At 40.2% G+C, this 13,291-nt stretch overlaps 1 protein-coding gene across 3 annotated transcripts in view; it reads left to right on the forward strand.

Moving 5' to 3' along the window:
• Positions 1 to 13,291, forward strand: part of EPSTI1 (epithelial stromal interaction 1) — a 105,876-nt gene that overhangs the window by 76,949 nt on the left and 15,636 nt on the right. For all 3 annotated transcript variants that reach the window (XM_047755645.1, XM_047755646.1, XM_047755647.1), the window contains one exon: positions 756 to 839. In XM_047755645.1, coding sequence (XP_047611601.1) covers positions 756 to 839 — 84 coding nt within the window. The remainder of the gene's footprint in view (positions 1 to 755; positions 840 to 13,291) is intronic.

Below are 13,291 nucleotides of genomic sequence, written 5' to 3' on the forward strand. Positions count from 1 at the left end.
CGACTATCGGATGACCGGGTAGCAGTCCGCGGCGGACAAGCTGTTTCAGGGGAGGGAGTTCCTGGGCCCCAGCCCTGTCTGCGCTCCTCAAGTCAGTGTCGCTGTTGCCTGCCTCTGAGAATCATCAGCTAGTTGGCATATTCTAGAAAAAGATGTTTCACGTTCTTCTAGTTCCAATCCACCTCTCTAGGAAGAATAAACTATGTTGATTATCTCTGAGGGGAAATTTCTACAGCTTAATTAAACAAACATTTAGATTTTTTTTCTTTTTTTTTTGTCTTTTTGCTTTTTCTAGGGCCGCTCCTGCAGCACATGGAGGTTCCCAGGCTAGGGGTCCAATCGGAGGTGTAGCCACCAGCCTATGCCAGAGCCACAGCAACGTGGGATCCAAGCCGAGTCTGCGACCTACACCACAGCTCATGGCAACACCGCATCCTTAACCCACTGAGCAAGGCCAGGGATCGAACCCAAACCCTCATGGTTCCTGGTTGGCTTCATTAACCACTGAGCCACGACGGGAACTCCTAGATCATCCTCTAAAATGTGCCGGATGCTTGAGCTCATACTCGCCTTCTTTGTGAAGCTCCCAAGAGGCGTCCTCAGACACGTGCATGAATCACTGGGAAGCCTGTGTATGGGCAGAGCTTGCTCTATGCTTAGTACCGCGGTTGAGTTGTTCAAACCAGACCCAGGGGAGGCCAGGAGGTTGTGGTGGTGCTTTCATTCCGTGATATTTTCCCGTTTTACCCTTACAGGCCAGAAGCCGGGCATATATGGATTCTCGAAAGGAAGAAGAAAATCAAAAATTGCAAAAGATGAAGGAAGAACAACATCAGAAGGTATTCAAAGACCCTCTTGGTCATGGCTAATTATCTGCTTGTGGTACTAGGTAATTCTGAAGGGTTTCTGAACGGCCATCTTTATACCCATGAAAATCATGAAAAAATTAACATAGGCGTTAAAAATGGTGAGAGGTGAGAGTTCTGTTGTGGTGCAGTGGAAGGGAATCGGACTCGTATCCATGAGGATGTGGGTTCGATCCTGGCCTCGCTGAGTGAGTCAGGGACCCAGTGTTGCTGTGGCTGCGGTGTAGGCTGGCAGCTCTAGCTCAGATTGGACCCCTAGCCTGGGAACTTCTGTATACCATGGGTGCGGCCCTAAAAAACACACAAAAAAATGGTGAGAGGGGAGTATGTTTTAAGCATATGATGGTGTGGGAGTTCCCATCAAGGTGCAGCAGAAACAAATCCGACTAGTGTCCATGAGGACATAGATTCCATCCCTGGCTTTGCTCAGTGGGTTGGGGATCTGGTGTCGCCCTGAGCTGTGGTGTAGGTCACAGACAAGGCTTGGATCCTGCATTGCTGTGGTGGTGGTGTAGGCTGGGAGCTGTAGCTCTGATTCGACCCCTAGCCTGGGAACTTCCATATGCCGCAGTGCAGTCCCGAAAAAGCAAAAAAATGGCGAGAGGTGAATATGTTTTAAGAGTATGATGGTGTGGTGGCTCCTTCTGGTCAAAACTCACGTGACACTTAGGCTCATGGGAAGCTACGGTGTGTCTGCTGTAGTTGGTGCCAGCATTTCACGGAGAAGATGATAGAACACTTGGTAACTTCTGATCTACAAGACATAACCAATGGCACTGCTATTTTCTAAACCAAAGATATAGGATATTGCAAATAGTGTCTAACAACTACCATACCAAACAAAGCAGGCGTACAAAATCATGAAACTAGCTTAAATAAATGTCAATCTAAACATACACATAGGGGTTCCCGCTGTGACTCAGTGGGTTAAGGATCCAGTGTTGCCACAGCTGTGGAGCAGGTCACAGCTGTGGCTCAGATTCAGTCCCTGACCCAGGAATTTCTATATGCTGCAGGTGCGGCCAAAAACAGAAAAAAAAAAAACAAAAAACAAAAAAACCCATGCCCAGCATATGTAATGTAGCATAAGGAACTCTACACATACACAAATAAGTGAGGCATCCCAAATAAAATATAAAATTCCAAATAAAACAAGCAGTAGAACTCCATAAAATGAATGCAGAGCCTCCGAAGAAAAGCGCTTACAGGATAATCCTTATTAGAATATGAAATTTCTGGCATGGTAACTGCACACAGTGTTGTGACTTGATGGACATACCTGCCTCTGCTGTGTAGGCTCAGTGGTGCTAGAGGCTCTTCAACCAGGGATGGGAGTGATGAGGAGGATGGGAGATGCCTCCAAGGGGCCACCTCATTCCAGCTCCTTTAAAAATGCACTGATAAAGTATTCAGCTACGGGGAGACCAATATCTTCTCCATCATTTTTATTTTCCAACCTCTTTCTTGCTCCATCGGTAGTTGATATATCCTGTTATTTCTTCCAGGTTATCCCTTAAATCTTTTTCTTCAATTAAACAATGGGCAACAACCAACAACCCAGTCTAATTTTCTTGATTTGGTTTAATTATATCTTTGCCGCACAAGGTAACTTAGCGCAAGGTGTGTGGAAATCATATTATGAAATGCATACTAATGGTTGTTGCTGTAATTTGACCCTTTTGGGTGCTACCCTCCTCCCGACAGTGCTCACCCTCTTACTCTTTCATAGTTGCATCCAGCATACAATATCAGTGATTGTGCCACTGAGCTGTTTTGTGCATAGTCGGTAGTAATTAAATTGTTGAAAGCGATAATGCAAGTTCCAAATTTAGTTATTAAGCTACTCTCTGAGCAATTAAGAAACCACGAAATATTTTCATCCCTTGGAATTTAAGAAAAAAACCCTGGGAGTTCCCTGGTGGCTCAGTGGGTTAAGGATTTGGCATTGTCACTGCTGTTGTGTGGGTTCGATTCCTGGCCCAGGAATTTCTGCATGCTGTGGGCTCGGCCAATAAATAAATAAATAAATCTTTTTTCTCTTGACAAAGGCCACATATTAAAATCCATGATCGATTGAATAAGCAATGTTATAGTAAGATTCTAGTAATTAGCAAGGAGATGCTAAATCTAGCATCTGTAATGTCTGTCAAATAATATGAAAGTGTTCATCTGTTTCTGAGAACTTTTGTTCTGTATCTTGAGGTACTTAGATACTGGGAAGAATGTTGTGAGATCAGTGTAGATATGATTTATTTCAAAATAACTTCTAGCACATTTCAAATAGTGTTTTACAAAGTTTAGTGTATATATTTAGAACGTGCAAACCATTAAAAGTAGAATATTTTACAAAGAGAATGCTCAGTAGGTTAGAAAATCAGATCAGGAATTTAATTTTCAGGTTGAGCAGTTATTTTAAACAGGGAAAATTAGGCTTTTTGTTCTTTCATCTTGTTTTTCTTCTGGAGTTAGACAAATATTGATACATACATATTTTCTGGTTATTGATTAAGCATGTCTTTCTTTTACATAAATTATTTCCCTTTACTTACAGAAGCTTTCAGTAAAATGAATAACTAGCGTGTATAGATAATTCCATTACTAGGGATTTCAATAACCGTAGAATACATAAGGCTATTTGCCGTATTTTTGCTTCTCTTCCTTTTTGTTCATTCTGTTGTCGTTAGAAAATGTCCAGCTGAGGCATTTGGCAGAGTCTGTTTCCCAATGGGCTCCTGCTGTGTAGCACTGGGAACTCTGTCTAGTCACTTATGATGGAACATGCAATGTGAGAAAAAAGAATGTATACATGTATGTGTAACTGGGTCACTGTGCTGTACAGTAGAAAAAAATAATAAAAGGTTAAAAAAAAAGAATGACGTTTAAGAAGACACGAAGACTCGGGTTTATAGGAGGAAGATACAGAAAGCAATACATTGGCATCCTGGTGTCTGTTCATGTGTTTGTTCATTCCATTCATTCAACAAATATTTATGAACACCTGCTGTGGATAATCAGAGAGTAGATCCTCTAGTTCAGTTGAGGTGGCAGCACATTGACCTTGCTCTCTATGCCTCTGACTTTCATATTCTTCCCTTATTCTGGTCTCTGGGGACAGTAGGTTCTTTTTTCAATTTAACTTCTCAATATGTTACATTTGACTCAGTTCCATCTTCTAGAAATTTATTTATAATTCAGTTTCTCCCCATACTTCCCCATTTCTTCTCCATTGATGACTGCTTTTTTGTTTGTTGATTTTTGTTTTTTCCCCGTGGCTGCACTCATGGCACACAAAAGTTCCCTGGTCAGGGATTGACTCTGAGCCATGCCGGACCTGCAGCAATGCTGGATCCTTTAACCCACCACACCATGGCGGGAACTCCTGACTACTACTTTTTTGTGTCAACAAATATACTGACTCTTGCTGTTGTAAAATAAAGAACCCAACCAACTCCTTCCTTGCTAATGCTCTCCTCAAAGCCATCACCTTTTCTGCTTCTACCAAATTAAAAAAAAAAAAAGACAAAGGTAATCTTACTGTAATCACATCTTTATTGCTCACTTTGTCCTTAGTGGACAAAGGTAAAATCTCTAGAGATTAACTCCCTTCTGAACATTCAATTCATTGGTCTTTTTGCAACCCCTGTGTCCCTGTGACTCTGTGACATTATTTAACACCATTTAAAGCTTTTCTGGCTCTTTTTTAAAAAGTGTGTTATTCTGGTTGATCTATCTCAGAGTAATCTATCCCAGTATTCATCCTTCCCATCCATCCATCCATCCTGCCAACAAACATGTACTGAGCTCCTACTATGTATTGAGGCTTCTGCAAGACCCTGGAACTTTAATTAGGAAAAGGATAGACAGGGTCCCTGCTCTCCTAAAGTTTACTTTTTCATGGAGGAAATGAACAATTAAAAAGAGAGAAAGAAGGGAGTTCCCATGTGGCTCAGTGGTAAAAATCCCAACTAGTATCCATTAGGATGGGGGTTCGATCCCTGGCCTTGCTCAGTGGGTTAAGGATCCGGCATTGCCGTGAACTGTGGTGTAGGTCACAGGTGTGGCTTGGATCCCATGTTGCTGTGGCTGTGGTGTAGGCCGACAGCTGCAGCTCCCATTTGACCCCTAGCCTGGGAACTTCCATATGCCATGGGTGTGGCCCTAAAAACTTGAGGAAAAAAAAGAGAGAGACAAAGAAATAAAACATTGTACTTTTGCTTCATAGTGATCAATCACCTGGTAGTAATTAATGCTACAGAAAAAATTGTGTGTTCTGATAACTTCAGAGGGCTGTATCAAATATTGTTGATTACCTACTTCTCTCCTAAAAATCCTTCATGTGTTCAGCCTACTTAGCATGGCCTATGTTTCAGAGAAGTCAGAAGAAATCCGTCCAGCCATCCATTCACAAATGGTCTAACTGATCATGGGGATTTTATTCTCCTTGACTGTGATTGGTTTGGCCACTGACGTGGGAAGTATTTCCAACCAATGAGACTTATGAGAAGACCCGCCTTTCAGCATATTTTTATCAATATGAAGTATGCAATTCTTCCCATTTGATAATTTTAAGCTCACTGTTTATAGGTCTTTTTTTTTTGTCTGATTCTAATTTTTTTATGCCATCCTTTTTTGTTAGAATTTATGTGATAATTTTTGTCACTTAATTTTAACCTCTCTGTGTCACTTGGCTTAAATTAGATTTCTAGTTACAAAAATGGCTGATCTTTCTCTCAATTTCATAGTCTCTTTTATTGTGATTACTAGTGTATTTGTATATATTCTTGCTACATAATTTACTTTTTAGCTGTTTTCTTTATGTTCATGACTCTGAATTTTCTGTTGCATTTATTTACTTTTCCTTTCTTCTCTCCTTTCTTCTCTATCATAAGAAATTCACAGTGGATTTGTTTTTAATTTTGTATGACCTTTTGTGGGCCTATTTAAGCTCCAAATATAAGTCTCACTCCAGTTCAAGGAAATTCCTATTTTCCTTGCGTGTTTCTTCCGCTATATTTTGTCTCTTCTCTCCATTTCTGGTGTACGTATCAAGTGGCTTTTGGAAATTCTAGATCTGTTCTCTATCTCTCTTAATTGTTTTTTTTTCTCCTTCCTGTCGCTTTGGCCTTTTTCATTGCATTCTGGGAGAAACCTTTAGCTAGAGCATCCTGCTCAGTAAGTTATTTCATAAGGTTCTGTTCTCGGCCCACCCGTCAAATTTGTTTATTTACCAAAATTGCTGACTGACGTTTCCATGGCCATGTTCTGCTTTCTAAGTACAATATTCTTTCTGATCGCTTCTTCTACGATAACTATATAAACAATGAACATTTGCTACTTACTATTTTGACAGTATTGTTTCTTTGCCTTTTAAGGTTTTTTTTTTTCAAGAAGCATTTATTAAGTCATTTACTTTAGGTATATATATATCAAATTTTGAATTGAAGGTCTTATGTTTCACAGCTTGTATATATAGGTCAAAATAAAAAGGCAAAAATGCATCCACTTTTTTTTTTGTCTTTTTGCTATTTCTTGGGCCACTCCCGCGGCATATGGAGGTTCCCAGGCTAGGGGTCCAATCGGAGCTGTAGCCGCCAGCCTACGCCAGAGCCACAGCAACACGGGATCCGAGCTGCATCTGCAACCTACACTACAGCTCACGGCAACGCGGGATCCTTAATCCACTGAGCAAGGCCAGGGATCGAACCCTCAACCTCATGGTTCCTAGTGGGATTCGTTAACCACTGAGCCACGATGGGACCTCCATCAACTTATTCTTTTACATAAGAAGATGAGACTAATATCAGGTCCAGTGCATCCCAATTTTTGCAGATGCCCTGTTGTTTACATTACTATTGCTGCATAACTATCCCAAAATTTGACTGCTTAAAAATTAATAAGTTCATGGATTAAATGGGTCAGGGATTTGGACAGAGCAGAGTAAGACTGTCTTGTCTGTTGCTTGATGTCAGTGGTTGAATTGGGGCGACTCAAAAACTGAGTGTCCCTTGTAAGTTTTATCTCGTCTAGTTTTCTTCTACATCTCCTCCGCCTCTTCCTCCTCCACCCTTTCCTCTTCCTTCTCCTTCTTCTTCTACTACAGGCAGCATGTGGAAGTTCCCAGGCCAGGGATCAAATCCCAACCGCAGTGTGACTTAGGCCACAGCTGCAGCAACACTGGGTCCTTAAGCCACTGTGCCATAGCAGGAACTCCTTATCTAGTTTTCTTTCTCAAATGTTCAATGATTCTTGGCATCTCGTCATGTTTCGTTGGCGACATGGCTGAGGGAGGCATACAGGATGCTGTCTTTTGCATGTGACAACTTCTTGTTCTCCTAGAGTCAGCAGGTACTGTGACATTGTCCTGTTTCTCTGAGCTAAGACACCCATCCTCCATTCACTGTTGCCCAGGGGGCCATATCAGTGCCAGCTGCTGCCTATACAGGTGTGGGAGCAGGAGAGCTCACTGCCAAGCTAGTAGACTCCATGCCATTCCCCAACTAGTCATCTTTATGACCGCTTCCTAGAGCTCCTTCAGGAGCCCAGCTACCTCCACTCCAGTTTATTCTGCACACTAGTTTCTCCATATCATTTATTTTACCTCCTTTCTACTTTCCAGGAATTCAGCTTTTTTTCTGATAGCCTGAGGTGCACTTACTGACTTTGCATAGTTATTGATTTTTTTTTTTTTTTTGGCTATGCCTGCTGCAAGTGGAAGTTGCTGGGCCAGGAATCAGATCCTCGCCATAACAGTGACTCAAGCCATGGTAGTGACAATGCCAGATTCTTAACCACTAGGCCACCAGGGAACTCCTGGTTATTGATTTTATGTAGCCATTTGGAAAGTAAAAATAACCCCCCAGATGAAAACATACTTAAATTACTGGACAACAGAGAAAATTATTATAGGATACATTAGAAATTCTGGTGAGAGCACTTTATGGGGAACGCATGCCAAGCTGTCTCCAGAGACATGGTAGTCAGAGAAAGAAAAATCCTAACTTGAAATCCAATCAAGGAGTTCCTGCTGTGGCTCAGTGGTAAAGAACCTGATTAGTATCCATGAGGTTCAATCCCTGGCCCCACTCAGGGGGTTAAGGATCCAGCATTGCTGTGAGCTGTGATGTAGGTCTCAGATGCGGCTCGGATCTGGTGTTGCTGTGCCTATGGCATAGGCCTGCAGCTGCAGTTCCATTTTGACCCCTAGCCTGGGAACTTGGAACTTCCATCTGCCGCACCTGCAGCCCTAAAAGGACCAAAAAAAAAAAAAAAAAATCCAATCAGTACTCAAAACAGAAACAAACTAAGTATCCAACCCAAGAATGTAAAACAAGAACAATAAATGATATGGAAGGAAGTAATTAAGATAAGAGCAGAAATTAATAACAAAACTTCAAGAAACAGCTGTTATAAAAAATCTTAACAGCTTGTTCTTTGATAAGGTCAACAAAATGAACAGATCTCTGGTAAGTCTAATTAAGGGAAGATTAGTAAAAATGCAAATACACAACATTAGAAATGAGAGGCTAGAACCGTGGTTGTAGAAAAGATTAAGTTTTTATTACTATAGATAATGCTATGCTAATGAATTGAATATGTGGATTAAGTGAATGGTTTTATAAGAAAATGTAAAACTCCAAAGTGACTCAAAGAATTAAAATAAAGACAAGTGAAAATGCAAGGGATTTCTAAAGTTTACTGAGAATTGCTTCCCCTTAATAAGCTAAACTTGGATAAATTTACAGGCAAGTTCATTAGAATTTTCAAGGAACAGATTTTTCTCCTATGTTCTCCAAATTCTTTCAGAGCAAGGAAAACAATGAAGTTATTTATTTGTTTGTTTGTTTGTTTGTTTATTTACATAATTTAGCTGCACTTGCAGCAGCAGAAGCCCCGGGGCCAGAGATCAGACTCAATCCACAGCAATGACAATGCCAGATCCTTAACCCACTGAGCCACCAGGGAACTCCAATTAAATAATGTAGAATTAATATTATTTAATGATCATCTCCATGTTGTCACAACCTGGTAAAGGGACACCTCCCACCACACACACACACACACACACACAGATTTATAGAGATTTACATCGGAAAGAAAATTCTAGCTAGTGGGATTTTTTTTTCTCTTAAATAATTTACCAAGACAAAGTAAGATTAATTCTAGGAATGCAAAGATGACTAGTTACATTATAACTTTTGATATCTTATCACTGCCATGTAATAGGTCATGAGAGGGAAAAAAATTACCTACCTCTTAATGCAAAAAATAGGCATTGATAGGTTAAAATTTGTCAACTTTAAAAAACTGTGGTGAACTAGAAAGAAAAAATGTATCCTAACATATATATAGACTTCCTAACATATATATATAGTCTTCCAAACCAAAACCCAACATTTATCTCAGGGGGGGAAGTATTAGAATAGCAGGAGGATATCTGCAACTCCTACCACCAACCAGTGTTCTAGAAATTCTAACCTAGTGCTTCTCTGTGTTATTTGATGAAAACCTTCAATATCGCATGGAACAAAGTTTAGGAATTGTTTTAACCAGCTTGATAAGACAAAAACAAAAAAAAAGAGCTTATCCAGGAGTTCCCGTAGTGGCTCAGTGGGTAACGAACCCGACTAGTATCCATGAAGATGCAGGTTTGATCCCTGGCCTTGCTCAGTGGCCTAAGGATCGGGCATTGTTGTGAGCGGTGGTGTAGGTAGAAGATGTGGCTTGGATCCCGAGTTGCTGTGGCTGTGCTGTAGGCTGGCAGCTTCAGCTCCAATTCAACCCCTAGTCTGGGAACCTACATATGGCATGAGTGCTGCCCTAAAGAAAGACCAAAAAAAAAAAAAAAAGTAGCTTATCTAATTATTGGAAATAAGTAAAATTGTTATTTTCAGATGAGAGCAATCTGCCTGTACAACCTAACAAAATCAACCAAAAAAATGATTAGAGCAACTGGAGTTAAATAGGAGTTGGTTATAAAACATAAGAATCATCAGCTTCCTCAAATATTAGCAAAAAATTAATTAGAAAATATAGGATCAAAAGATCTCATCCAAAAGCAACTATGTAAAAAATTGTTCAAGCTCTAAAAACAAAACCAAACCCCAGGAAATGTGAGAATTTTCCTGTGATCCATGAATGTTCATTTGAATAAAGTTGAGATGGCTGATACCCTGAGTAGTAAAATTCAATACTGCAATAACTACGGTTCTATCCAAATTAATTTTTGAGTTGGATGCCATTACAATCAAAATTTCAATGGAATTTGAGGTAACTTGAAAAAACTACTTCTACACTTCAACTGGGAGAATAATCTCAAGATTAAACAAAAAGCTTTAGAAAAATACAGATAATAATTTGTGTGTTTGCTGGGGCAAGGAGAGCTTACACTGTTCGCTATTAAAAAATACTAGACTCCCTTGTACTGCTGCTGTGAGAGGGGACCCCTGAAGGGCTTTCTGACAATATTCAGTTCTGAAGAGTTTCCGATCTATGAAAGTATTCGATCTAAAAGACATACATCTAGGCTAAGGAAATAACCAGAGATGCACACAACATGTTATGTCTAAGATTGTTTGTTTCAACAAGTTGGTCAGTGATAGAAGATTTGGAGATTTTGAAGTTGGGAACACCGTGCATCCATTCCTGTCCTCACCTATGTGAAAATTAACAAAGATTTTAAAATAGAGTCTGGGTGAGGTTTGAAGCCTGCCTCCTTTCTGATTGTACTTTGTGCAAAAAGACTTCATCTCTTTAGACCCGCACCTGCAGCACATGGAAATTCCCAGGCTAAGGGTGGAATCGGAACTGCAGCTGCAGGTCTACACCACAGCTGCAGCAACGCAGGATCTGAGCCACTGCTGAGACCTACACCACAGATCCTGGCAAGGCCAGATCCTTAACCCACTGAGCGAGGCCAGCGATTGAACCCGAATCCTCATAGATACTATTCAGGCTTGTTACTGCTGAGCCACGATGGGAACTTCCAACTTCATCTCTTTAAACGTCATCTGTTCTAGTGGTAGTGATGTTATTTTTTCCCCCCTGACATTGGTTCTAAGGTGACAGGAGAGAAAGCCCATGGAGAGGTTATCCTAATGCCTGGCACATGTTAAACCTGGTGATAAGCACTTATAATCTATGTATGTATGTAAGTGAAAGAAACATGCTGATATGTTAAAGGAGCTTATCTCTGGGTGGACAGTTTTTTTTTGTTTGTTTTTTTTTTCCCGCCATTTCTTGGGCCGCTCCCTTGGCATATGGAGGTTCCCAGGCTAGGGGTCCAGTCGGAGCTGTAGCTGCTGGCCTACACCACAGCCACAGCAAGATGGGATCCGAGCTGCATCTACGACCTACACCACAGCTCATGGCAACTCCGGATCCTTAACCCACTGAGCAAGGCCAGCGATCGAACCCACAAACTCATGGTTCCTAGTTGGATTCGTTAACCACTGAGCCACGACAGGAACTCCCTGGGTGGAGAGTTTTTTTAAGAGCAATCACTATGTTTTCCTTCATAGTTTCTGTACTTCCTGTGTTTTCCGTGATGTTTAAGTAAATTTTATGAGAAAAAAAAACTTTAAAAGTTAGGAGAAATTTGAGAGAAAGTATTTCTGGGTGGGAGATAGAGAGCTGTGTGATTCAAGGACTTCTGTAACTGAAAGTCCACTTTATTATTTTTTAAAAAATTATCATTGATTTACAATGTTCTGTCAATTCCTGCTGTACAGCAAAGTGACCCAGTCCTATATATATGTATATACCTTTTCTCATACCCATCTTCCATTCTCATCTATCCCAAGAGACTAGACATAGTTGCCTGTACTGCACAGTAGGACCTCATGGCTTATCCGTTCTAAATGGAATAGTTTGCATCTCCTAACCCCAGACTCCCCGTCCATCCCACTCCTTCCCCCTTCCCTTTGGCAAGTCTGTTCTCCAGGTCTGTTAGTCTGTTTCTGTTCTGTAGATAGGTTCATCTGTGCCATATTGTAGATTCTGCACATAAGTGATACCATATGGTATTTGAAAGTCCACTTCTTTATATTAAAATGATACATATAACAATACCTAGTAAGGGGAAGTTAGAATAATTTTTATATATAATAATAATTATAACATTGTTAATGCTACTTTTGACTTTCCTACTATAAACCCATGAGGATTTACTTTTGTGGATTTGTTTGGTCTTAATATTTTGAGGTCGTTTCCACTTTTTCTAATAGCCAAAGCTATCTTTGACCTTCTGGGCAAAGGTATTACCATGGAGAGATGCAGAACCAAAGTGCCTCTAAACTGTCCCCTGCCACCAAACTCTCTTCTGAATTAAAAAACATTCAGTAGGTGCAAACTATTGCATTTGGAGTGGATAAGAATGAGGTCCTGCTGTATAGCACAGGGAACTGTATCTAGTCACTTATGATGGAGCATGATGCAGGTTAATGTGAGAAAAAGAATGTGTGTATATATATATATGATATATATATACACACACACACACATATATGTGTGTATGACTAGGTCACTTTGCTGTACAACAGAAATGGACAGAATATTGTAAATTAACTATAATAGAAAAAATAAAAATCTTAAAAAAACTGAACACAATGGAGGATAATGTGAGAAAAAGCATGTATATATATATATAATACATATATATAAGTATGTATGACTGGGTCACTTTGCTATAAAACAGAAATTGACAGAACATTGTAAATCAACTATAGTAGAAAAAATAAAAATCTTAAAAAATAAAAAAAAATTAAAAACATCAGTAGATGCAAACTATTGCATTTGGAACGGATTAGCAATGAAATCCTGCTGTATAGCACAGGGAACCAGATCTAATCACTTGGGATGGAACATGTTGGAGGATAATGTGGGAATAGGAATGTATATCAATGTATCACTGGGTCGCTTTGCTGTACAGCAGAAATTGGCAGAACATTTTAAATCAAGTATAACAAAAAAATTTTTTTAAGTAAAAAAAGTTCAAAGGTAGAGGTGCTTGGACTTAATTGCATCAACTCCCTTGCTTCTCTTTTTCCTCTTCCTGAGTTGAGAGACCATCATTCTCTCCTGGGAGAAGGATGTCCTGCCCGGGTGACAGCACTTTAATGTTTATATAAAGTAGTCAAGCTGAACCGTGTCAGAATAGGTCCCGCTGGAATTTGAGCATGATTTAAAAATGACCCTATCCTGGTCTCCAATTACTCCAGCCTTGCTTTGGAGCGTGCCTTTAACTCTGAACGCATCGGTTTTCCCAAGCATCCAGCCTTGCACACACCTGTTTGTTGTAGAGTTGACCCTCTGATAAATTGCAACACAGAGAAGTGATTTCCATAACCTTGAGCAGGAACTGGTGACCCCCTTTGCTTCTTACTGTGAGCTTGGGCTCCAGCACGGATCCTTGGCAGCCCTTCCCCCAA

Source organism: Phacochoerus africanus, chromosome 13, assembly GCF_016906955.1.
Source record: "Phacochoerus africanus isolate WHEZ1 chromosome 13, ROS_Pafr_v1, whole genome shotgun sequence".
Lineage (NCBI taxonomy): Eukaryota > Metazoa > Chordata > Mammalia > Artiodactyla > Suidae > Phacochoerus > Phacochoerus africanus.